The 27131-nt window shown below is 43.3% G+C and overlaps 3 protein-coding genes across 6 annotated transcripts in view; all 3 read right to left on the reverse strand.

Annotated features, from left to right (window-relative positions):
- The window catches only part of ddx10 (DEAD (Asp-Glu-Ala-Asp) box polypeptide 10), a 61606-nt gene extending 56616 nt beyond the window's left edge, over positions 1-4990 (reverse strand). For all 3 annotated transcript variants that reach the window (XM_055875362.1, XM_055875353.1, XM_055875371.1), the window contains exons 1-7: positions 4656-4990; positions 3769-3829; positions 3540-3670; positions 3247-3405; positions 2975-3095; positions 2566-2755; positions 77-203 (exon numbers count right to left, since the gene is read on the reverse strand). In XM_055875362.1, coding sequence (XP_055731337.1) covers positions 77-203; positions 2566-2755; positions 2975-3095; positions 3247-3405; positions 3540-3670; positions 3769-3829; positions 4656-4871 — 1005 coding nt within the window. In that variant the 5' untranslated portion in view covers positions 4872-4990. The remainder of the gene's footprint in view (positions 1-76; positions 204-2565; positions 2756-2974; positions 3096-3246; positions 3406-3539; positions 3671-3768; positions 3830-4655) is intronic.
- Positions 4991-5172: 182 nt separating this feature from the next.
- On the reverse strand, positions 5173-15675 carry zw10 (zw10 kinetochore protein). Its single transcript, XM_055875385.1, has 15 exons — positions 15429-15675; positions 11541-11675; positions 11314-11415; positions 10861-11098; positions 10049-10201; positions 9608-9802; positions 9164-9315; positions 8454-8636; positions 7950-8179; positions 7746-7817; positions 7485-7654; positions 7153-7283; positions 6521-6652; positions 6188-6390; positions 5173-6037 (listed from the first exon to the last, which is right to left on the reverse strand). The coding sequence occupies exons 1-15, from the start codon at positions 15531-15533 to the stop codon at positions 5911-5913; spliced, it is 2328 nt and encodes a 775-aa protein (XP_055731360.1). The 5' UTR covers positions 15534-15675; the 3' UTR covers positions 5173-5910.
- A 1158-nt stretch (positions 15676-16833) lies between these two features.
- LOC129818977 (G protein-activated inward rectifier potassium channel 4-like) lies at positions 16834-22104 on the reverse strand. 2 transcript variants are annotated; one of them, XM_055875397.1, is made up of 4 exons: positions 21978-22104; positions 20590-20858; positions 19221-20433; positions 16834-19069 (listed from the first exon to the last, which is right to left on the reverse strand). In XM_055875397.1, the coding sequence occupies exons 2-4, from the start codon at positions 20779-20781 to the stop codon at positions 18873-18875; spliced, it is 1602 nt and encodes a 533-aa protein (XP_055731372.1). In that variant the 5' UTR covers positions 20782-20858; positions 21978-22104; the 3' UTR covers positions 16834-18872. The 2 variants fall into 2 exon arrangements, with proteins under 2 accessions (XP_055731372.1, XP_055731381.1); XM_055875406.1 differs by lacking the exon at positions 21978-22104 and having other exon boundaries at positions 20590-21208.
- Positions 22105-27131: the final 5027 nt, after the last annotated feature.

Below are 27131 nucleotides of genomic sequence, written 5' to 3' on the forward strand. Positions count from 1 at the left end.
TTTGCAGCCAAGATGACTAGACCGTGAAGTGATAAGCCTAATGGAGAAACTTTTGCACAAACTAGTGAAGCCTCACCTCTTTGCAACAGGCGAAGAAGACGATGACTTTCTTCTGCAGGTGGCTCCTGATGAAGGAGAAGAGCATGTTGACTTTCTGGTGCAGCTCACACACAACGTAGTTCTGCTCCAGCGTGGCCGGCGTACTGCATGGGGACACAGAAACATGTAGTCTTTTAATTGGTCTCTTTCAGGTCGTTTGTGTTATACTTCAACTTGTTGCTACTGAGGACAGAGAACTACGGAATTGTGTGCCTTAAAAAAAAGTTTAAAGCTGGGGTTGCATTTGATTGTACAGCAGACCTGGGTTCAAAAAGGCAAGAATTTAAATAATTTCAAAAACTTGAGTTGTGCTTGACTGAACTTGCCTTTTGCAATGAGCCAATAGGAAAGTCCCAAAAGTGCAAACCTCACCCACGGCAACCTGGCACTCCAGGCAGGCTAAAGCAAACTCACAAGTATTTGAAATTTCAAATAGTAGGCTATATCCAAGGCATGTCTGTTGTGCAGTGCTCCTGCTTTGCTCCTAACAGGTTTCAGGTCAAATGTGGTTTAAAACACTGATGTGCACTGAAGAGCCCTGATAAGGCTGAATCAGAGGAAGCAAAGAGTTCTCTTTCATCTCTCCATTACAACAAAACAGCTTCAACATCGAGGACAAAGCCATAAAAGCATAAACACTAAACCAGCAAAGACTCATCGAAAAAGAAGTGCAGCTGGAGCAAAAAGCAGGAGCATAAACAAGAGTAATATGACTTAAAAAAGTGTCAGCTGGTGCCTCTAAACCTGAATTGAAGTTGCTGACATTTAGATAAAAACAGTCTATGTTAACGGTCGACCCAATTAGCATGCGAGCCTGAAAGTGGGAGAGAATCCACCCTATTAAATCAGCACCTGGCTGCACAGTGGCATGTCATTATTTAGTAGTGCTAAAGACTTCAGAGCCTCCATGACAGCACTTGCATTTGTAGCATTTACCGGCCCACTTTTACCTCCCCTGAATTCATACCACATACTGGATGTCAGTTTGTCCAAACACACGACCAAAAGTATGTGGACACCTGCTCGATTAACATCTCATTCCAAAATCATGGGCATTAATATGGAGTTGGTCCCCCCTTTCTTGCTATAACAGCCTCCACTCTTCTGGGAAGGCTTTCCACTAGCTGTTGGAACATTGCTGCGGGGACTCGCTTCCATTCAGCCACGAGCATTAGTGAGGTCGGGCACTGATGTTGGGCGATTAGGTCTGGCTCGAAGTAGGCGGTCCAATTTATCCCGAAAGTGTTCGATGAGGTTGCGGTTAGGTCTCTGTTCAGGCCAGTCAAGTTCTTCCACACCGATCGACAAACCATTTCTGTATGGACCTCGATTTGTGCACGGGGGAATTGTCACGCTGAAACAGTAAAATGGCCTTCCCCAAACTGTTGCCACAAATTTGGAAGCACAGAATCGTCTAGAACATCATTCTATGGTGTAAAGTTAAGATTTCCCTTCAGTGGAATTAAGGGACCTAGCCCGGACCATAAAAACAGCCCCAGACCATTATTCCTCCACCAAACTTTACAGTTGGTACTAGGCATTGGGATAGGTAGCGTTCTCCTGGCATCCGCCAAACCCAGATTAGTCCATCGGACTGCCAGATGGTGAGGCGCGATTCATCACTCCAGAGAACGCATTTACAATGCCCCAGAGTTCATTGTAGGCGAGCTTTACACCACTCAAGCGGACACTTGGCATTGAGCATGGTGATCTTAGGCTTGTGTGCGGCTGCTCGGCCATTGAAACCCATTTCATGAAGCTCCCGACGAACAGTTCTTGTGCTGATGTTGCTTCCAGAGGCAGTTTGGAACTCGGTAGTGATGTTGCAACCGAGGACAGGCGATTTTTACGCTTAAGCACTCAGCGATCCCGTTCTGTGAGCTTGTGTGGCCTACCACTTCACGGCTGAGCCGTTGTTGATCCTAGAAGTTTCCACTACACGACAACAGCACTTACAGTTGACTAGGCCAGCAGGGCAGAAATTTGACGAACTGACTTGCTGGAAAGGTGGCATCCTATGACAGTGCCTCGTTGAAAGTCACTGAGAGCTTAAATAAGGCCATTCTACTGCCAACATTTGTCTATGGAGATTGCGTGGCTGTGTGATTGATTGTACACAACTGTCAGCAAAGGGTGTGGCTGAAATAGCAAAATCCACTAATTTGAAGGGGTGTCCACACACACTATATATACAAAAGTATAAGCAATCAATGTAAGCTCCCTGCAATCGCTGAGTAATAACATTCACATGACCTACCAGTGGCTTAGGAGACTAACTGAAATCCCAACAGAAATCAAACATCACTCTGCACAATCATTTTTAACTGAGATATCATGTTTAATTTCAAGAGTTCATAGAAATCCAAGTGATGTTAACACCAACTGACAGATTTGTAGATGCTAAGAGTCTATAGACACAGGAATATAGTGGCGTTGTTGTTGTGTGTGATATAATAGAGCCCCTACCTGAACTTGGCCTTCTCGTGCACCCAGACGTACTCTGGGTCTTTGAGGCTGAGGCGGGCCAGGTCTTTCACTGACTTGGTCTGTGTGGCTGAGAACAGCAGTGTCTGACGGGTCTTGGGGAGGTTCTCCACTATGGCGTTGATAGTGTCAGCAAAACCCATGTCCAAGATACGATCCGCCTCATCCAAAACTAAAAATAATTAAAATCACATGATGTCAACCACGTCAGAAATACATCATTTTTACCAACGATCTGACTACAGATCAAAACAAACAGAGCTACTAAAGCAAAGTTGCTTAACATTAACAGTAAGAATGTAAAATGCCCATAAACAACCTTTAGCTCATACCACAGTGAAACTATTTTTATGACGACCTAGTAGCTAAGGGGTAACTCTGTCGTATGTACCTAGCATGTGCAGATCGGAGGCGTGGAACGCAGCAGTCTCGTCCATGTGCTGGAGCAGGCGTCCTGGCGTGCAGATGATGATGTTGGTGCGGTGGATCTTCTCAGACTCATTTTTCAGGTCCTACAAAAAAAAAAAACATACCACAGAGATTACACTCTGGAATCCAACATAATAACCGGGCACAAACCTTTCATTTCAAACAACACCAACAGGTGTCAAAACCAACATGAAATGAACTGCCAATACCGACACTTGAAAGTAAATAAAGTACCTTTCCGCCAATGATGAGGCCGGCAGAGAAATCGTGGTTCTTGCCCACTTTACGGAGTACTTCGAAGGTCTGATAGGCCAGCTCTCGTGTCGGGGAGATGACGAGGGCCCCCAGGCCATCCATGGCTGTCCACTGCTGACGATACAAACACTCCAATACCTGGAAATAACACCAACACGTGTGAACAGCAATGACTCATCAATAGCCCCAAATAATGGATGCACACTGCATCTGCCTTCATATCAGCTTGCAATATTGCACAGACATACAGTAGAAAACAATTGGGTACTCACAGGAATGATAAAGGCCAGTGTTTTTCCAGAGCCAGTCTTTGCAGCACCCAGAACATCTTTACCTTGCAACGCAAAGCCAATGGTCTGTCTCTGTATTTCTGTGGGCTGACGATACTGTGCTTCCATCAGACCTGGAGTAAACAACAAAACTGTCAATGGCATAACAATGGCATGTTGGTCCATATTGCATGGCACAGTCAAGGTCATTTCATAACCAATTGATATTTACCTCGCAGGGTATTCTTTGAGATGGGGAAATCTGAAAACCTCTCAGCATCCTTGGCATTTATCTAGATGACAAAGGTGTTAGTTTATCACACACACACACCCTGAAGAGTAATATGATGAAATCATTGTCAAGAGAAATAATTTAGCTAGCATTACAATAGAAACGTTATCTAGCCTAGGACATCGTAAAATGTCTTACGGGACAGGAGATTGCTTTGATTAGACTGAAAACGTGATAGCTTATTTGCAGTCCTAGTAGTACCGTTTGTGGCGATACTTTCCATTGCGTGTACAGCATAGCCATGCAGATTTACATAGAAAAAACCTAAACGTCACTTGTCAGTCATCAATATTGAACACAATTATTTGGGCGGCAGGTAGCCAAGTGGTTAGATCGAATCCCCGAGCAGACAAGGTAAAAACATCTGTCCCTGAACAAGGCAGTTACGGAGATAGGCCGTAATTGTACATAAGAATTTGTTCCTAACTGACTTGCCTAGTTAAATAAAAATAAATAACTTAAGGAATGTACCCAAGACAGAAGTACATGCACGCGATTCATAACATTAGTCTAGCATGTATTTACATTGATGGTTTTGCGCATGTGATAGAAATTATAACAGTAACGTTACTGGCACTCAAAAATCGAGCAAATAATTTCCTGTGGATATTTTACCTCAAATTTCTTACAGCTGAAGGACCAACCGCACAGACAACCACTAAATTGTATTTTACGCAACATTCCGACCTGTGAAGAAACTTGCGTTTTTGCAGTGCTTTGTTTCAGACTAATGTCATACCATGAATTGGTATCGGTCTGATTTATTAGGCAATTATCTAGCCATCTAGCCTCGCCCAACTTCGCAGGCTAAAACAAACGTTGCTTACCTCGTTATATTTGTTGACAAGCCTTTGAATACCTTCTTTCTCCACCTGCCATTCAGGTTTCCTTTTCTGTCTTTTCTCTTGTTTAACTCGTGTTTTCGTCTTGTTGTATTTCTTCTTCCATCGCTCGAAGTTCTTCACAGGATCAATAGTGTCGGTTGGGTTTTTCTTTCCCATTTTTTTATTGGAGGACACGTTTGGTCGTTTGCCCTTCTCCATGGTTAAATAAATCAATTCAAGGATGTTTTAAAAATGAATATTTGGTGGTTCAGCTAAACCGCATGTAAACGCTGGCGCACAAGCATGTAGACGCATAAATATGACGTCAACGTAAACCGGAAATTTCCACATGGGACGTAGTTCAACGAAAACTGGGGTTTATTTATTACGCCGGAAACAGTTTACGCCAAACGCTGTTGAATTCCATTTTTTTCTTAAACGGAAGTTGTAGTTCAGTCGTGTCTCTTCAAAAAAAATATGAGTCTGGAATAAATTGAAAGGAACGCAGACTTCACTCCACTTCAGAGCATGGAATAATCAATAATTTATAGATACTATTTGGATTGTAATTACAATAAGTAGAAACCATCAAATGTAAATTTACTACAACTTCCACAACAGTTTGTCACGCTGATGAGCGTTGAGTTTATTATTTGTTGCAACATTTTTGCAACAGACAAAAAGTGTTTCAACTTAATCGGCATAATGAATACTACCCTAGTTTGTTGAATTTGATAGGAAAGTATAACTTCTCGCATAACTAAAATATACATTAACTGATAGATGTACCGGTTGCTCCATGTAGCTACCAGCACTTCAACCATATTCCTGCATTATTACCTCATAATGTAATTTCTAAGTACACTACAAAATAATTCCAAGCTAGAAACATAAATAGTAAACATTTGGATTATCATGGTTGAAGAGACATGTAGAAATGTCCCATCTGATCTTTTCAGTTCACATAGTGCTCATTCAGAATGCAGTTTCAGGTACAAATAACTTTATGAAATATTGGAGAAAGAAAACAGTTTCATGAAAGGCAATAGCCCTAGCCTTTTGCAGTAATGTGGTAGAGCTTGTCCTCATTGCATTAATGGCTTTGCTGAAAGTATAAGCGTTATTGCAATTTATATGCCACAGTTATCGTATACAATGGCATATATTGCATTTAAGTTCACAACTAGGCATTAAGATATTAACGAACACTTTTTGCTGTGAAGGAAAGTGCTGCGCATATTCGGGTCATCTGTTGGAATCAAGAGTCTTTGATTTTGCTGAGAGCCACCGCCCGCCTCTCAGTGTTCTGGAACAAAGCTCGGATCAGGCTCTTCATCTCGGAACTACAGAACTCCAGTGCCAGAGGCCCTTTGCCCTCGGCCCACCTTCAGACAGGAAACAAAGACAAGTCAGAGTACTCAGTGGTATACCAATAAAACAACGACAACCACAATTCCAAAAGTGTACACAATTTTTTTTATTATGATGAAAATGAAATCGCTTTAATGGTGATTTGAGAAGCTCCTTTTTTGTACCTGTCGACTATCTCCTGCAGGTTAGCTCGCAGCACTATGACCAGCTCCTTGAAGGCGATCCACTTTGTCACGTACACGGATACCTCCTCCTGGTACTTCTTGTTCTTGCTCTCCTCAGGCAGAGGAATGAACACCAGGGGTCCTTCTTCGATAATAGTCTGACAGAGGATGTGTAGGTGCTCCCCATCTTCAGTGGAGATGTCCTAGACGAGCAAATTGCATAGAAACCATAGGATGAGGGAGACCACTCATTCAACCAAGATGAACAATATGTGCCCTCTGTAAAATCATGATGAAAACAAGCCACATTATCAAATAAGAACCTGCCCTCACCTCCAGCGTCATGATTTTGGCAATCAGCTCCGAGATGGCAGTGTTGAGTAGAGTCCCCATGGCTTTACAGTATATGTTGACTGGTAGAACGTCTTGCCAGACTGTGCCCAGCCTCTTCAGCTGATGGATGACCTGCAAATGAAACAAGTCATTTTCAGTGATGGAACAGTGACCACATCCTGTAAGAATTGTAACTGTGCATTTGATACAAGCCAAGCATTTCTAACTTTTGATCTGAAGCTTAAAGGGAGAATTCAGCCAAAAGTTGTTTGGGGCAAATTCCTCTTACCTTGAGTTGTCTTGTAGGCCAGTAGTGACAACATCCACAATAATCCGTTGTTTACTTTTGCCACAGGCATGAGTTAGTATAATTAGCATTGTCCCAACAATTGATGGCCTCCTGCTATGCTAATCATGCTTCCTTCAAAGTTTGACCAAAACATACATTTCCCCTGAACTATCCCTTTAACTGATGCTTAACTCACCATTCTAGAATGTCTGGCTGATAGTTGCCATTTGAGACAACTTCTTTGAAAATACTGGAGATCTAATGCCATATTTGTGGCTACAGTCATCATATGGACAATTGTAGATCTCTTTCAGCTATATTGCTGGTTCACTTGAACACCGACCTGCCTGACGGCCTTGCTGGCTGCGGAGTAGTTCTCCTCGTCATCCAGGTTGGAGAAGTTGCGTGCAGTGGAGAGACGCTCCAGCATCTCTGCTCTCTGGACATTCAGCTGGGCCAGGAAGCACTGAGCGCCTGGGGAACACAGCTAGAGTCAGATAGCTAGAAATGTACATTCTCCTTTCACCAAAACCGGAGTTGGGATGTCTCAAATCTCCCTGGTCTCATCATCCTTTTTGGAAATAAAAACAACAGCAGTTCAACCACCACAAAAGCCCATCAAGAGTGTAGCCATTCTAATGCTGGGCAAGCCATGGGACACGCTCATTCTCTTACCCAGTTTCCTGAAGCCGGGCACCAGGTCCACGAAGGTGGCAGCGCCTTCGCTGAGGGGGTCAGGCAGGTGTGGCCTGAACTGGTGGCCGAGGGTGAGCAGGTGGTGGGCGATGTACATGCAGTTGTTGTGCTGGATGGCTGCCAGGTTGGGGAACTTGAGTAGGTTCCCTCTGGAGAGCAGAGACACAGACAGAAGTCAGTGAGACAGACGGTCTCGGGGGGGAAATGCTAATATAGTAGAAATTAACTGAATATACTCACTTATGGTATGTAGGCACAACATCATAGAACAGCTGGAATATATTCCGCACCGTGAAGAACAGTTGGGTAGCACTTCGAGGGACAAATGAGGGGGGAAAAAAGTAGTGTCATCTTCGCAAAACTAAAACCTTCAGGGAAACACTGGGCTAAAGCTGAAGAGTTAATATTATGTCATCATGTGCAGTGGGTAACATGAGAGCGTACCATTGGCTAGAGCTGCCCACGGCCTCGGACAGCGTGTGCAGGGCCAGCTCCATCAGCTGCTGCACCGACTCGCTGATGCGACACACAGGCAGGCACAGTGTCAGTGCACCCAGCTGCTTCTCGTTCTCCAACTGGGGCGCCTCAAGCTTCTTGGCCTTCTGCTTGCCCTTGTTGTCTCCAGAGCCTGGGCTGGGCAGCTTGGGGACCGAGAGCTTAGAATCTGGTGTGATCTGTTGACAGGAAGTGATGTTAGAAGTACAGTCAAGTCCAACCTCTGTGCATTTACCTGCAGTGCAAGATGCAAAGCAGTTCACCTGTCCTAGTTGTGTTTATTTTCTCTGGGTATCTGTAGGTTCTGATTTAGTGCATAAATTCACATGTTGCAGTGGCAAGAAACCACATACTGTACATCGGGAGTCATCTGTGTGGCTATTGACTGTGTACCTAATAAATAGAAACCACATAGATAAGACCATGGATTGACTGTAGGAGAACATCACACACTTTGACGGTGTTGTGCATCTCAGAAGTCATCAGCTTGCGTGCCGCCACAATCACGTCTTTGCATTTCTTGCTGGCAAAGTGGCAGTTGATGTCCCGGGCGTATTTGAGCAGCTCGGTGGCATCTCCTCTGAGGTACTGCATCTCCTTCAGGGACTTCTCAAACTCCTCAGTCTCTTTGATCACCTGGGGGTGAGAAAGTACAGGGTGGTATGAATGACAAAATGAAAAGTGTCCTTTCTAGCACGTCTTTGCAGCTAATGTTCTTTACATAGTCTATGTCAAGTTATTCATTTGAAAAATATAGTTATTTGTATCTCTTTGATAAAACCAACAGGAACAAACTGCATTGCTTCATTAATTCTGACCTTTTACATGGCAAAATGCAAAGATTGTCTAATTTGTCACATATCTGCTGACGAGGGAAAAAAAGTTTGTTGACGTGTGGCTTGATTGAACCATTTTATGCAGTAAATGTGGAGATTGGTTGAAATGGCGAGCCCTCTTTTTGTACTGCTGCAATGGGTCAGTTTTATGAAATAATCTTGCGAGGATTTTGCTATTTTATGTGGAAAGTGTGGTCATTGGTCAAATTTACAAGCCTTTGCATAATATGTGGGGAATTGTTGATTTTGCTCGAAAAATTCTGATCTCAGAATCCTGGAGACTGATAAGGGTCTATTCGGAGTACTTGGTAAGCCTTTGATACATACCACACTGTACTGTTCAAGCTGACTGCTATTGGTTGGGATGGAGTGCAGGAGGCACTCATGGATGATGCAGTGAGACATCTCCTGCCATACCAGGTCTCCCAGTATGACAGACACTTTTCTCTCGCCAACTGATACATCTGCAACGGATACGTCTGCAAAGCAAAACAAAAGAGACGCATCGTTATAGTGCCAATGGCACGGCTCTAAAATGGCGGCTGGCATATCAACTCGTTTCATATTTGCTGTGACCAAAGGATATTCTTTTGTTAAATTGAAACACAATAATCCTTCTAAACAAGAGACCATGGGCCAGTTTCCCAGATACAGATTAAGCCTAGTCTTGGGACTAAAAAGCATGACCAATGGAGATTCTCAATTGAAATACTGTAGCTTTTTAGTCTCGGACTAGGCTTAATCTGTGTGTGGGAAACCAGGAGTGCCTACCTAGCAGGTGTGTGTGTAGGGTCTTGAGTACAACCAGGACTTTGGTGTAGACCTGCGAGGGACTTGGGTGCTCCTCGAGGGTCTCGGCACACTGGAGAGAGAGTATGGTGCCCTCGCCTTGCTGCTCCGACACCTCCACATTCAGAGAGGGGTACGTGATCAGGGGCTTCAGCAGGTACTTCAGCAGCACCTGGCCTAGAGCAGAGAGAGGCTGGCTGTCTCATGATGGACTAACAGGATGCTATGGAAGCAGCCTCACAGTGTGTGTACAGAACAGAAGCGGTCCACATTATTAAAACTCAATAGTCCGATTAATACAAACAGAAAATAATCCTTATTCAAATAATAAGGGGTATTTCACAAGGTGGTTTCAACTTCAATAAAATGTGGTCAGCTTTACAGTAAAAAAATAAATACATTTGACTGGCCACTGGGTCTTACTGAAGAGTTTGATCTTGTGTTGAAGTTCCCCTTGGATGGCCAGGGCCTGGAGGACACAGGAAAGCAAAGGGGGAGGGCTCTGCTGGGGCTCCTTGGTCCCACCTAGGGTCAGCTGGAGCTCCATCTTCAGGAACGACTTCATCCCCGTCGACTCTGAGGACAGATGGACACACAATCAGTGTCTGTGGTGGCATAACACGGTACCACTGTTCACCTGAGTTAACATGAATCAAGCAGGGCTGGGAATTGCCAGGGACCTCAAGACACGATATTATCCCAATAGTTAGGTGCCGATACGATATGTATTTCGATATTGTGATTTTATTGTGATTCGATGTTCCAAACATATTGCTCACCATATGTCTACTGTATAGGGACAAGAGAGCCATGAGAAACCAGTTTTGATCAGTCATGGAAATAAATGACTGGTTTCTTATTTAAAAAAGAAGATGGAGAACAAGCTATGCAGGTACTGCCAACTAACGAAAAAATTATATTGGATATTGTCAAAACGATACTATATAATGTCCAAACACGTAACTATCGATTATCCCCCCTCATCACTAGAGGAGTGCAATTTACCACAATAAGTCAAATGAAATGTTTTAAATAATACATTTATATCAGGGGATTCCATGCTATACCCCCAACTGATAACCCTCAGGCAACTTACTTATCCTCAATACAAGTGCCCTAGAATGGCTACTTGCTACTTACTAACATCGCATGGTCAATAAATTAAGCCGTGTGCTTAAGAGACCAAGCATCAGACCAGCCCCCCCCCCCACAATGCCTGGAAGAGTCTTTTTTACCTTTGGAAGGAGGCAGTTTCCAGACAGCCAGTCTCTTCCACTCATCCCCCAGATGGTAGATGAGGTTCTCCCTCTGGACAGTGAGCTCTGAGCTGAGGGCTCTCAGCAGGGGCAGCTCAGAGCCTTTCCACGCCTTCAGAGCGTCTGCACTGTGCCGGGCCTTTTCTAACTGCTTGGCCGAAATGACATAATTCTTCTCCAGTAGGGCTTTGTGAAACTCCTCCATTGCAATGTGAAACTAAATCGACAACAGAAAAACATGTAAATATGCTTTGACATTTACCAATATTATTGATGATCATCCCAAATTCGTGTCTCGGGCCAGGTACACAAGGACAGAACCCAAGTGCTAAATCTGTGCATTATTATAAATAACATTCAGTTTAAACAGGGCCATGTGTAGATATCAGTGGGGACCAGGTTAGAGCTACAGTTGGGAGGGATGTAGGCTACCTCTTCTAGGTGCCTGAGCATGGCAATGACAGTAGTGTTTCTCTCCAGCTGCTGCTTCAGCTTGGCATGTTCAGTCACAGCTGTATGTAGATTATTCTGCACCTGTATACACACACACACAGTCAACAGTAGATCTCTGCCAACTGTCAATCAAATAAACACCTCCAAAAACACAAGACGAACCATGACCATGACACAATGACCCATGAGTAGTTAGTGAAGCTTACCTCTGTCTCAATGCAGCTTTTGAGGATGTCAATTTCTTTAGAGACCTCTTCGGCCTGTCCCATAAGTGCCTCTGCCCCCTGCATGCTAGGTAGGAACTCATTGTACCTCTTGTTAATAATGTCACATACCTCTTCCTATGGGAGAAACGCAGATGGTGAGATTGAGGGAAAGAATCAAAGCGTGAGGCAAAGACGAGAAGACTCAAAGCTATACAACATTGCATAAATATACCCCTGGTAAAAAGAGGCACAATACATTATTTTTCCATTTGGACAGAGTACGTAGGCACGACAATGACACGTCATTCAACACTGAACAGTGGTGTCTAGGTAGAATGGTCACAAGTGATCAAAAGTTGTATAGTGTGCGAGAGTAAACTAGTAACCTAGCTTCTTAATAAGCTAACTTGTTCAGAACACAGGCGCTAGCATAGCTAGCTAGGTAGGTACAGCTACTTCTGACATGATCCTCATCTGTAACGTTATAGCTACTAGTTTGTAGCTAGCTAGTAACTTTAGTGTAGTCAACTAGACGTGTGTCGTGAACAACATTAGCGTGAGCAACAGTGGAATCGGTGGTTCGCCTTCAAAATAAAAGCTGGTGTTGAGGATATATTGGCACGGGTGTTACGCTCGAGACAAATAATGATTTACATTTTCATTAAAATTATTTTGATTAATTTATCCATAATATTTCATCTTTCCACAAGATATAGTCCCGACACAAATCTAGGGTTGCTACCCAAGCCGGCTGGTCGTTGGTTCTTTCAGTTCGGTTGCCAGAGACATGACCCAGTCTTTTTCTTCTGTATCTATGGATGCGACCCAGTTGTTCGTTCTAAATGTTCCATTGCCATACTTGCTGCCAACATTCTTATCCCACCTTGCTTGCTAGCTAGCCAACTACGACTAACTTACAGTCACGTCAAAACAGTGCAGCCCGAATAACAGCAAAGTAGCTGTACTTGCGTTTGTTAAAAGCTGTTTTCTATTGACATTTATTTTGATATATCCATAACAATGAGCTAATGATGCCCAATTTCACCCGTCAAAGATAATGTGCTCTCTCATCAGGACAGTGTTGTTCAGAGGATCTGTCTAGCCAACAAAATCGCTTCAAACGGAAGTTGGAAAGACAGCAAACTAGCTGCATTTAAATGTGTTTGTATTGTAATGAAACAGGCAGGGAGCAGGCCTCGAACCCTCGACCTTCTAGCCCAAAGTCCAGCGAGCTATCGACTGTGCCCCAAAAGCATGCTCAAGCTGCAGAGTTGATATCCGCGTTTATAAACCCAGGGTCGTTACAGTATATATCCCTAAAAAAATTATGCCAGCTGATTCAGGATTTCAACGCTGAGAAAAGCTGCCTGTCTGTCTCGTCCGGACACGTTCATTACTATGGGACAGCTGGAGATCTAATTTCAATATTGAAACAATGTTGCAAATGTCAGAGACTGACAGCAAGGTTTATATAAATCTCCGCTATTGAAAATCAAATGCTAGTCTAAAACAAATGGGAGATAATGTCTAGATGCTTTCTATAGTGGAGATCAAGTTCATAAATTGCCTGGCTGGGCTGATGAGACAACGCATTGCCCAGTGAGATGGAAGAGAGTAAAAAAATGTAATAGTTTTAGCTGGTGGTAACTTGTGGAATAGACACTGGATGGAATGCAGTTATAATCAATCAGCATCCAGTATTAGACCCACCGTTGTATAATGCTAAACAAGTAGGGTTTGGCTTGGTTATTCAAATGGTCGTTAGTTCGATTACTTTAGTGTATACATTTTTTGGAAGCAAAAACAATAGGACTATTTTAACAATTTAGCTTTGTCTAAAATGAAATAAAAGTATATATGTGACATTGCTACATAACCTACAAGAATAGGCCATGATGTACCACATTCTAATAAAACAGTTTGACAGTTTTTATGAGTACAACTCAACAAGCGTGTGCCTTGTTGTTATTGTCGGTCAATCATAGTGGTGAGGTTGGATATTTAATTTTAGTAGTAAATAGAGAGAAAAAAAATATGGGTTTAAGTTGGCTGACGGAGTAGGCTACAATTATCCACCAACAGGTAGGCTGTTTTTTAATATGAATGGAGTTGTTGTAGACAAGGACGGGGAATGCAGCAAAATAGCCTCAATTAGCTAGCCTTGCTACGTTAGCTGGATAACTTAGCTAGCTACTGCTCTGCATTTCAGGAATCAAAGTAGCAAGTAACCCTGGTGCACTGTTAAATTATTTACCCATTTAAACAATTTGTTTTTGGATGAAAGCTGTTTTTGTAATGCCCTCAATGGCTTTCATGCGTTTCAAACATGAGCTTGTCCGAGGTGTGATTCCTCGACTCTTTGCCCGTCGAGTCCCGGTGTCAACTCCCATTTCTGTGTGTCAAGCTTCTGTATTTTTGCAACGGAGGTAACTAGTTGCCATAGTCTACTTCGAGTGGGTGGCTGTTGATGTCCTAGGTCAGGGTTCTCCAACCCTGTTCATGAGAGCTACCTTCCTGTAGGTTTTTGCTCCAACCCGTTGTAACTAACCTGATTCAGTTTATCAACCAGCTAATTATTGAATCAGATGAGCTAGATTATGGTTGGAGTGAAAACCTACATGATGGTAGTTATCCACGAACAGGGTTGGAGAGCCCTGTCCTAGGCAAATAATCAAAGCAAGGCATCCGCTAAACGTTTTGGAAATGACAAATACACTTTCTCATCCTCAAAACGCATCTCAAGTGCAAATATGGTTCAGCAGCATTGTTATTAGTAAGGACCTACCATGTATCGATAAAATAGTGATTATGATCACACTTCAATTTAAATATTATGGGGGCACCTATACATTTGGCAGCCAATTACGAGTTACCAGTGTAGTCTAGACAGGACATTGAAATATATTCACGCATACAATAAAACCCAGGCTTCTGTCATAAGAGTCAATCCAACTTAAAAAAATTAATGAGGCAGTTTGGAAAAACTGAATCCTGTGTGAATCGTCCTCTGGAATAACACACATGTTTGGATAACAATTACAAAACCAACCTCTCTAGTAATAGCCTACCCATCTGAATAGGGCTATAATATGGCAAAGAATAGGCTTATCTGCGTAGAAAAATATTATAGTTCCTACACATCACCTAGTCAAAATAGGCCTTTTATAGGCTAAGTTAATGAGCAACATCATGCTCATGTCAGTACTCTAAAACGCAAACGTAGTCTTACGAGTAGGATTTTGCAATAATGACGTGGAGTGTATATGTGTGCGCATTCATTTTAGCGTGTTTTGGGAGTCGAGCAGGAGTTGACAGCAACCACAGTAGTCGGAGTTGACTGTGCACGACTACGGAAGTGTTGGACTGAATGACAGTTTCTATCCATTGCAGCGCTGCGATTGGTTTCCAAATATTCTGGGGCGGGGCTTAGCGAAAGGTCAATTGTGGCATGATTCGATTATTTTTATACGTTTGCATCGGTTTCAATGGGGACTTTTATTTTGAAGACAACCCGCCGATTCCAGAATTTCTACTATGTTGCTCGCGCTAATGTAATGTTGTTCACCACACAATGGGACACCTAGCTGCCACCAATAAGGCTGTTGGCATCTAGCTAACGATAGTTAGCAATTGGCTAGCAGCTAACGTTAGTTAGCTAGGCTAACATTAGTTACCTAAGACAGCCAATCGGGGTAGTTAGCTAGATGAGACTAGCTAGCAAAGCAATTTTGCAAGACTGTTTCGAACGATGAAACCAAAAGTTTTAAACGAGTTCGAACGATAAAATCACATGTTATATACAATGAGCTAGATAGCTTTGTGTAAAAGTTAGCCGAATGTTTTGATTATTTCGCGGGCTAGGTAACGTTAGCTAAATCGCTTGCTTACCTTAGTTTCTTCAACTTTCCGTGACAGCTTGCTTATTTTACCATTGAGATCTTCTTTTTCAAGTTTACCAGAACTAGCAAGGACTTCTGTCACGAAAGATGCCATAGTAGGAGAACAGCTGGCTGGCTGGCTGGCTAGCACCAAAATCCTTCAGGGCTGTGTGCAGGTTGAAGAAGCCCGCTCACAATAACCAATCAAATCTGCGTTCCACTTCGTTATACGCCCAGCCTAGACGAGGGTTTACCAAACTCGGTCCTGTCCTGTTGTCCCCCCCCCCCCCCCCCCAGGGTGCACGTTTTGTTTTTTTGCCCTAGCACTCCACAGCCGACTGAAATAACCAACTTTTTTTTAACCTAGGTTTTGTAATGTTTGATTTACTCGAATACACAGACATGGCAAAATGTATAGAATTGCAAGAAAATTAGCTTTAAAACTGCAAAAATGTCTCCAACAAGAGGGATGTGAACAGTTTGTGTCATGAACAGTGCTTGTGCCCATAGAAATACACACGCACGAGATTCCTCAATGCTGGAAGGGGGGCCTGAGTGAAGAAGTTTAGGAACCCCTTGTCTAGACTAGGGCAGAAATATTTCCAAAACTTCAACTACCAAATAATGCTTCCCCTTATGTGAAAGAACTAATATCATGACTTGAGTGGAAATGCATTTTGAGTAGAAGTTATACTGAACCAAAAAAGCAATACTGAACAATACCATGGTCCATAGCATGTCAAGTTACAGTATGTACAGTAACATTTACCTTTTTTTAAACTAGGCAAGTCAGTTAAGAACAAATTCTTATTTTCAATGACGGCCTAGGAACTTGTTCAGGGGCAGAATATATTTTTACCTTGTCAGCTTGGGGATTTGATCTGGCAACTTATCGGTTACTAGTCCAACGCTCGAACCACTAGGATACCTGCCGCCCCAACATCATGGTATTCAGTTGTCTTACCAACAAATAATGTTGCTACATGCAACAAAAATAGGAAATTGGAGGGCTGCTGGTCTGATCCCAGCGATGAATCACTACTGTTGTGCCCTTGAGCAAGGCAAAATGGCTGTCCATCCAGAGGCCATCTCCAAGGCAAATGGCTCTCCAACCAGGGGTGCTGCACCATGACTGACTGACCCTGTGCATGTCTGGACTGGGAGTGTTAGAAAAAAAGAGTATGTTCGAATCAAATTTACAATAAATGATCTATTCTATTGATAAATCAGCAACTACAGTAGATAATTGGAGTAGAGTTGTACTCTCAAAGGGAGGGCCATTTATGTGATAAAAGCAGCGTTTGGCGTATTTCACAACTTTTTCTTGGATATACAGAGCTGGAACCTATTATAAACTATAAATCACAAGTCCCATTATGTGAAAGGACAAAAATCCAAGTTTAATGTGTCAAAAGGCAACCATATTTGAAAACTCTGTGGGAGAACACATTTCAAGGCACTGTATAGGACTGATATGTGTAATGCATTTGCATCAAGGATAGCGTACATATAATACAGAAACAGATTAACGACACTGACATCCTTCAAATGTATCACATTTTGAATCATAATGGCCATATCACTACATCATCATGCATTCATAATCACCATGAAAATACACTTGACTACAAATAAGGAACACAATATTTGTGCAGTACTTAGCACATTGAGATTTAAAACAAACAGACTGAAGATGTAACAAGCCTTCAAAACAACAACAAAACTGACAAAAACAAGAGGGGAGCAGGAGCAACCCCTGTAGTGATTGGCGCCATAATTCTATGATTTAGGAGGTAGCAGTTAACACATAACTACAACTATCCATTATAAACCATAAACGAGACACACAGATAAATAAACAGTATTGTAAACTAACAAAGCATGGAGTCATGGCTGCATACTCATTTCTACACTTAACCAGGATTGGATAACTTCTTTGTAAATCACCCACATGAATGCTGTCACTCAACAAAGTTCAAATTCTGGTTAAGGGTGTACAGTGTATTCGGAAAGTATTCATACCCCTTCCCTTTTTCTACATTTTGTTACGTTATAACATTATTCTAAAATTGATTAAATAAAAAGAAATCATCCATCTACACACAATACCCCATGACAGAGCAAAAACAGGTTTTTAGACATTTTTGCAAATGTATTAAAAATAAAACACATAACTATTCAGACCCTTTGCTATGAGACTCGAAATTGAGCTCAGGTGCATCCTGTTTCCATTGATCATCCTTGAGATGTTTCTATAACTTGGTTGGAGTCCACCCGCGACATGATTTGTAAAGGCACACACCTGTCTATATAAGTTCCCACAGTTGACTTTGCATGTCAGAGCAAAAACCAAGCCATGAAATCAAAGGAATTGTGCGTAGAGCTCCGAGACAGGATTGTGTCGAAGGCACAGATCTAAGGAAGGGTACCAAAACCTTTCTGCAGCATTGAAGGTCCCCAAGAACACAGTGGCCTCCATCATTCTTAAAGTTAAGAATTGGATAACACTAATACTCTTTCTGGAGCTGGCCGCCTGGCCAAACTGAGCAATCAGGGGAGAAGGACCTTGAAAACCAAGATTAAACTCTTTGGCCTGAATGCCAAGCGTCACGTCTGGAAGAGACCTGGCACCATCCCTACAGTGAAGCATGGTGGTGGCAGCATTATGCTGTGGGGATGTTTTTCAGCAGCAGGGACTGGGAGACTAGTCAGGATCGAGGGAAAGATGAACGGTGCAAAGTACAGAGAGATCCTTGATGAAAACCTGCTCCATACCTCTCAGGACCTCAGACTGGGGTGAAGGTTCACCTTCCAACAGGACAACGACCCTAAGCACACAGCCAAGACAACTCAGGAGTGGCTTTGGGACAAGTCTCTGAATGTCTTTGAATGGCCCAGCCAGACCCCGAACTTGAACCCGATCGAACATCTCTGGAGATACCTGAAAATAGCTATGCTGCGACGCTCTCCATCCAACCCGACAGAGCTTGAGAGGATCCGCAGAGAAGAATGGGAGAAACTCCCCAAATACAGGTGTGCGCCAAGCTTGTAGCGTCATACCCAAGAAGACTCTAGGCTGTAATCTTTTGGTACTACAACAAAGTACTGAGTAAAGGGTCTGAATACTTATGTAAATGTGATATTTACAAATTTACAAAAAAAAATTTTGCTTTGTCATTATGGGGTAGTGTGTGTAGATTGAGGGAAAACATTTTAAAAATAAATTTTAGAATAAGGCTGTCACGTAACAAAATGTGGAAAAAGTCAAGGGGTCTGAATACTTCCCGAACGCACTGTAGATTAGCATGTCAATGTGTAATTCTTGGAGAATGTTTGTCCACAACATTAGAGACAACAGGAAAGTTAATTTTGAGGGAAACCTAGGCATTCACAAGTATGGGCCTTGAAATTCCATTAATACAAGGGCTGTTTGCTCAGTGTGTATAGTCCTGATCTAAAATAGGACCTCGTCTTCTTTTTCATCACTCTTCTCTTTAGCACTAAGGGTGAGGGTATGTACTGGGAAGGTTTTATCAAATACACTATGGTCCACCCGGTAAGACCCTTTTTCCAGAGACATGCAGGATTCAAATCTGTGGCCCCACAGAATCTCCTCCTCAGTATAAGAGGTTCTGGCTTGGCATGTCATACCTACAACACAAAGGAGACAGCACAGCAAGGCAATTATGAAACGTTTAATCTTTACACATCTAGCTCTTATGCTACAGTCACAGACATGAAGACATTAACACTTGTTCAAATGATTTTAGATATCACATTCTAACATTCAAAGCCAACCAACCTGATGCCTCCACGATTCCCTCCAGAATGATGATGATCTCAAATCTCTCCCTTGTCAGACGCTCAGCCCCTATTTCCCAGAAGGGACTGCTTTCATTGATGACATGGGTGATGGTCTGAGGCTCGACCAACAGAAGCCTGTCTCCTCCGGTATCGTAGCCCAGGTTGATCTCGGACTGCTCCAGCGGTATGAACTCCCCTTCCTTGGTCTGTCTGGACTTAATAAGCTTGGCTCGAATCTTGGCGTCCACCATGTGACTCGCCCTCAGGTCTCCAATGCGGAAGAGAAGGCAGAGTTTCTCGTCACGCTCCGATATGACACAGTGTTTGCTGAAGATCAGAGTCTGGGCCCTTTTCTGAGGCCTGGAGATTTTGACGAACATGCAGCCGACCATGAGGGCGTCAATGATTGAGCCAATGATAGACTGGGCCATGAGGAGAACCACTCCCTCCATGCAGTTGGCCGTCACCAATCTGGAGCCGTAGCCAATGGTCCTCTGGCTCTCCACCGACAGAAGCAGGGCGGAGATGAAACTGTCCACGTTCTCGAAGCACGGCTGCCATTGCGGGTCGTGGACATGGGCCACGTCGTCCCGCAGCCAGGCGTCTAGGAAATAGATCTCTGCGAAGGCCACCCACGTAACAATGTAGCACATGGTAAAGACAAAGAGGAACCAGCGGTACTTCAGGTCCACCAGAGTGGTGAAGATGTCTGAGAGGAAACGGCTCTTGTCCTCGATGGGGCCCAGGTTCACTTGGCACTTCCCGTCTTTGGTGACGTAGCGTTGACGCTGCTTGTTGGCGGTACCGTAATTTGACCTCCCTTCACCTAGAAGTTTGCAGCGCGGCTTGTGGGGCTTGTTCTCACCACTTGTGCCTTGGTTGGGGCTATGGGTGCTATCAAAGGGGCCACCAGAAGGAGCGCCTGAGTACCACCTGGAGCTGAAGCGCTTGAGGTGGCGTCTGCGGTGAGCATGGTGAGCAGTGGCAGGCTCCTCTGGCTCCTCAGTGGGAATGATGTACTGGCCGGTGTCTACCTCCCGGCTGATCAATCCTGCAACAACCCTATGGGAGGCTGGGCTCTTGGGATGTGACTGGGGGGATGCAGAGGGGACTGGGTGGGGTGGGAGAGCTGGGATGTTATTTGTGCTGGGGAAGAGAGAGGCTCTTCTGGAGTGGAGCATCTTCACGGCCATGTTGGTTTTTGCTACAACCTAAAAACAAATATACATATACTGTATATCAATTGACTGACTCGTACATTACATACATGATCTACAATGTATTTGTGATGGAAACAGAGTGTCCAGTGTACACACAACCCACTGAACAATATCCCAAAACACAAATGAAATTTGTGCAATAGGTACCTTCTTTGGATATGGGGTAAAGCGCGTTGACTCTGGGGGTGGTCTAGGGAGATATGCCAGGAGATGTCTGGCTGTGAGAGCCTTTGCTGGGGGAATGGAGTTCCTGCGAGGGGCAATTCTCATAGGACTCCTGTAGTCTCCATTATGGGGCTCGTGTAATGTCACCCTGCTGCACATCATGGTGGAAACCATCACAGAGACTACTGTAGATTCCTGTGCTCTGTGTGGCAGCTGAGCTGCCGAGGGCTCAGGAAGTTGATTTCGTGTTCCTGTTGAAGCAATAGAATCTGATTGAGAGGTGTCACACAATTAACCACCACTACAGAGGAAAGAAGAGACTAAATGAAACTCTTCCACCAGGCAATACTGGTTAAACTTACCTCCTTCTGTCCTGATCATTTACAGTCATACGCTGTATGTCAAAGTTGAGGAATTGCTAGAACGTTAAATCCAGCTGTGGGTCAGTGGGTGTATGACAGATCTCTGATATGGAGGGACTTCTTCCACCAGATGGTTACCTCTCCCTCAGTATAATTTCTTACATCTTTCCTCCCCCTCTCATCCCACCCCGATGACCTTTCAGATCATTCTAATGTGACGTGCGTTGTGTGATATCATCGGTCTCTGCTGGATCTAATTAAACATCCAGGATTATGACTAATCCCTTTAAATTAATCTGGGAACAACCAAGTAGCATGGTGATGGATTTTGAGGAGATTACGGTCTTACTCTTAGTTACGAGGGTTTAGGTAATTGTTTTTCCCCAGATGTGGTCAAATAAACCCTGGGCAAGTCTCTATTATTTATTGTGGTCACTGTTACTGTTTGTGTTGTCACTCTCTCCTCTACTGGTCCGCCAAACAGCTCGTAGCAGCAGACGTGCTGCGCTGCGTGTAGGATTTTGGAACACGTCAATATCGACTCTGACTCCAGAGTGCAGTAGACCATGAACTGCCCAAGGCATTGTAATCAACAGCGCAAATTAAGGCTTGCACTCCAAATGATGTAGAGGAAAATCTAGAGATGTATAATAAACCCTTATCTGTAGAATAGTTGAGATGCTACATTTATGATGTGTCGCTAACATCTTCATAAGTGTTGATTTTACACGGATGGGGCTTCACCAATTCTGAGATGTGTGGCCCATTACTAAAAGTTACATAATACTGTAAAAAAAAAAAAAAACTTTGCTTTTTTTAGTTGTAACCTTACAACAACCTCCATATAACCAGACCAACATGAGAAGGAATTAGCTAGAACAACCAGGGAAACTATAAAAATACAAACAGAGGAGGAAAGTAGAGGATGGAGGTATGTATGTCTGTACATTAAGGAGTCATCACAACTAACTGCCAAAAGAAAGAAAGAAACAACCAACTAAACCATACCTGAATAAAGATGCTAGTATTTGTTCTCAGTTTCAGATCATCTTCCACATGAGATATAACGAGCAGCTATCAACAAAAAAAAGAAGCAGGATAGCTTTTTGAGTGGTAAAGCTGGTGCTGTGTTGCCTCTCCGGTGATGTCAAGGCGAACTGGCAGGGCGCCTGCTGTCCAGCTGCGGACCAGAGCCCCCCCCCCCACACAGTCGCCCCAGCCCTCTGCCATTGGTCTGATCACACAGGGAGGTCAGCTGTTAATCTGCTCGTGAGGTCAGCAGGGCTGGTGAGCTGTGCAGCCAGAAAGTAGTGCATAAACAAACACAATGTACAGTGCATTTGGAAAGTTCAGACCCCTTTACCTTTTCCATATTTTGTTACGTTACAGCCAGGGTTGGGGAGTAACGGATTACATGTTTCTTTTTTTATTTAACCTTTATTTAACTAGGCAAAATAAAGTAAATAGCTAGGTATCATCATCTAACAATGACATTTTTGGACGATACTGATATCCAATATTTTCCTTGCCCCAAAAAAACAATACCTAGAACTGATATTTTAGCAGCCTTTTAAGCATTCTAGTACAGTTAAATACTTAACACACACATGGACGCAGTGGTCTAAGGCACTGCATCTCAGTGCAAGAGGCATCACTATTAAGCTGATCCACCCCCCCCCCCCCCAAAAAAAAAAAAAAAAAAAAAAAAGCGGCATCACTACAGTTCCTGGTTCGAATCCAGGATGTATCACATCCGGCCGTGATTGAGCACAGCGTCGTCCAGGTTTGGCCAGGGTAGGCCGTTATTGTAAATAAGAATTTGTTCTTAACCGACTTGCCTATATAAACTCTTCACAGTTGTGTTCTGTGTATGTCACCGAGTAGACTGATACCCATTTTCATTGTTTAACATTATCTACCAATTGTAACCTTCTTCATCACTTTCAAATAGCTACTTTTATTTTGAAGGCAAACCGAAAATTCCACTATTGTGCCTAATCCTTAGTGTGGCTAGCTTTAAAACACATAACCTGGTCTGGTGGAGCCTCACTAGCCAGACGAAGCTAGCTGACTGCTTATAGCTTTGGGCAACCGGGTTAAGTAACAGAAACTCACCCCATTCCGTACAAATGTGCGCAACCGCAACATTCAAACGAGGCTACAAAGAAAACTAATGGGACTGTAGCGACTGTGTTGACTTCAAAATCGGGGGTGTGAACTAGGTTTCTATTCAAGCGTTGATCGACATGGTAATGGCTCTATAGTATTGGAGAAAAGTTGAAAAAAACGGACCCTCCGTTACATCGTGGCGTGTCATAACGTACAGCACGCATAAAGCAACTATTTCTGTCTTACAATCTCTCTCCACCAGGTGTAGCACTTCTCTCATCCTTTAAAAACAAGAAATGGAGAGTGACGGGGGTAAGGGGGGATACCTAGTCATTTTTTACGTCATCATTGTATGCAATCATCATTCTCAAAGCCGCTGTTTACTTCTAAGATCACTTTAGCACCGCCCTAAAAACCCGATTCAAATTCGACACAAACCTTCAAATAGGTATGTAATGACACATTATATAAACTTTTTATAGTGTTTTATTTACATTTTAGAGGCAATAAGTTGGACAGATCGAGTGAAAACACGGGCAGTGTTTAGGTCATGTAATTGATTCTGTTGGAAGGGGAGAAATTGTGCTTTAAAATGGTATTGACATTACAGTTGATCTGGAAGTATTATGTTTTTGGGGCGCTAAAATAAGGGCAATTGTACGGACCAAGGCGATGTACGGGTTTACGTTAGCTGGCTAGCTATTTATTTTCATGAACTGAAGTTCATTTTCAATTGGCGAACAACAAGTGGCTACTTAGCTAATACTTACAAGGATTCCTAAATCATTGCTAAGAATAATGTTAATGACTGCAGTTTCTACTGGTCATTGTTTTCAGGCTGGTTGTATTGGAGCTAGCTAGCTACCCCAGAAGTTGCGGTCGAACAAATAATGCTTTTTTACCAACGCGGTATTGTAAACACATCGTTCGTGGCCGGTGTTTGCTTGTTTGCAGACGTTTTTGTACAGCTTTGACAGTGCTACTAATAGTAGTGGTGGCGCTTGGCTTGCAAGTGCAAATTCAGAACACAACATTCTATAATAGAACTGTGTTATTTCACGGTCATATTAAAAGCTTATTCAGCGTGTCAAATAGTGTTATTGCAAATAGTGTTATTTGATGTGCATCTTTTTTTGACATGCAAAGACCCAAAAAAGCATTCCATAATATGTTGTGAAGCTAATAGCAGTGACAACTGTGTAACTCCGGTAGGGCAACATCTGGAAAAATAGCCACTTGGTAGTGTGTACTGATGCTCGACCAGTCACGAAAGCCAATATCACCCACTACAGAGAACGGTTGACTGTCAAGGGCAATGAATTCCATTATCTTGGCCTTGATGCATTTCACCTTTGCGTTGTCTTGCTGAAATGTTCTTACTCTTTCAAATGACTGCTTGATCCACACAGGATACATTGTGGGCTAGGTTAGGAATGCTCTGTTGCATGTGTACCTAAGTTATATAGGTATGCACGTCAGCTTTGAAATATGTTTTGCACATCGTTAATGTAGACATTAGGCCGATACCGATGTTGGCATTTTTAGCTAATATCGCCGATTCCGACATGTTCACCAATATATCTGCATCCCTAAAATAAAGGTTACATGTAATCAGTTACATGTAAGGGATGACAAACAACGGCAACTGTAATCTTTTACCAGCTAAAATATTGTAATCAGATTATAAATACTTTTGAAAAACTAGATCACTTTTAAATTCAGGAAGGATGTTTGTGGGAAAAAATCTTTGACACTTCTCAGTTCTCTCTATGACTATCAAATCAGCATTGAAAAAAAGGCACAACTTTAAGTTTGTTCCACCTGAGAGAGTCTTACCACAAGTCAGAGACCACTATGATGACAAATGTGTTAGATGGATCGCAGAAAAAGAGCATGACAAGACTTTTGTAGGCTACAGTCCAAGCTATGTCTTCCAAAAGATTATCCAACTTGAATAAATGCTTGGAGGTAAGGATGACAGCAGTGGTGTAGACTACGGGGATACGGATATCACTTATTATTGATATCTACTGGAAACATGACCGAAAACAAACAGTGTAGCTATTCCCTCCGCAAGGCAATCAAACAAGCTAAGTGTCAGTATAGAGACAAAGTAGAATTGCAATTCAACGGCTCAGACACAAGAGATGTGGCAGGGTCAACAGTCAATCACATATTACAAAAAGAAAACCAGCCCCGTTCCCAAGAAAGCTAAGGTAACTGAGCTAAACGACTACCGCCCCGTAGCACTCACTTCCGTCATCATGAAGTGCTTTGAGAGACTAGTCAAGGACCATATCACCTCCACCCTACCTGACACCCTAGACCCACTCCAATTTGCTTACCGCCCCAATAGGTCCACAGACGACGCAATCGCAACCACACTGCACACTGCCCTAACCCATCTGGACAAGAGGAATACCTATGAGAATGCTGTTCATCGACTACAGCTCAGCATTTAACACCATAGTACCCTCCAAACTCGTCATCAAGCTCCAGACCCTGGGTCTCGACCCCGCCCGGTGCAACTGGGTACTGGACTTCCTGACGGGCCGCCCCCAGGTGGTGAGGGTAGGTAACAACATCTCCACCCCGCTGATCCTCAACACTGGGGCCCCACAAGGGTACGTTCTGAGCCCTCTCCTGTACGTCCTGTTCACCCACGACTGCGTGGCCATGCATGCCTCCAACTCAATCACCAAGTTTGCGGACGACACTACAGTGGTAGGCTTGATTACCAACAACGACGAGACGGCCTACAGGGAGGAGGTGAGGGCCCTCGGAGTGTGGTGTCAGGAAAATAACCTCACACTCAACGTCAACAAAACAAAGGAGATGATTGTGGACTTCAGGAAACAGAGGGAGCACCCCCCTATCCACATCGACGGGTCAGTAGTGGAGAAGGTAGTAAGTTAAGTTCCTCGGCGTACACACCACGGACAAACTGAATTGGTCCATCCACACAGACAGAGTTGTGAAGGCGGCGCAGCAGCGCCTCTTCAACCTCAGGAGGCTGAAGAAATTTGGCTTGTCACCAAAAGCACTCACAAACTTCTACAGTTGCACAATCGAGAGCATCCTGTCGGGCTGTATCACCGCCTGGTACGGCAACTGCTCCGCCCACAACCGTAAGGCTCTCCAGAGGGTAGTGAGGTCTGCACAACACATCACTGGGGGCAAACTACCTGCCCTTCAGGACACCTACACCACCCGATGTCACAGGAAGGCCATAAAGACCATCAAGGACAACAACCACCCGAGCCACTGCCTGTTCACCCCGCTATCATCCAGAAGGCGAGGTCAGTACAGGTGCATCAAAGCAGGGACCGAGAGACTGAAAAACAGCTTCTATCTCAAGGCCATCAGACTGTTAAACAGCCACCACTAACATCGACTGGCTGCTGCCAACATACTGCCTCAACTCCAGCTCACTTTAATAATGGAAATTGATCAAAAATGTATCACTAGCCACTTTAAACAATGCCACTTAATATAATGTATATGTATATACTGTACTCTATATCATTTATATATCATTTACTGCATCTTGCCATCTTTATGTAATACATGTATCACTAGCCACTAAACTATGCACTTATGTTTACATACCCGACATTACTCATCTCATATGTATATACTGTACTCGATACCATCTACTGCATCTTGCCTATGCCGTTCTGTACCATCACTCATTCATATATCTTTATGTACATATTCTTTATCCCTTTACACTTGTGTGTATAAGGTAGTAGTTGTGGAATTGTTAGATTACTTGTTAGTTATTACTTCATTGTCGGAACTAGAAGCACAAGCATTTCGCTACACTCACATTAACATCTGCTAACCATCTGTATGTGACAAATAAAATTTGATTTGATGTGAATTGCACTGCTGCTCTCATTTCGCTATTTGCGCCTTTCGGATTGTGGCTGTTGTGGATGGCTGTTCACAAAAGTAAATGTGAATTTGAATCCAATAATGGTTGAATTCAAGAAGTTAGCTGCCTATCAATCATTGTTTTTGAAACCAGTGGACAGCCAGTGAAAAATGTGC

This window comes from Salvelinus fontinalis, chromosome 2, assembly GCF_029448725.1.
Source record: "Salvelinus fontinalis isolate EN_2023a chromosome 2, ASM2944872v1, whole genome shotgun sequence".
NCBI classification, from domain to species: domain Eukaryota; kingdom Metazoa; phylum Chordata; class Actinopteri; order Salmoniformes; family Salmonidae; genus Salvelinus; species Salvelinus fontinalis.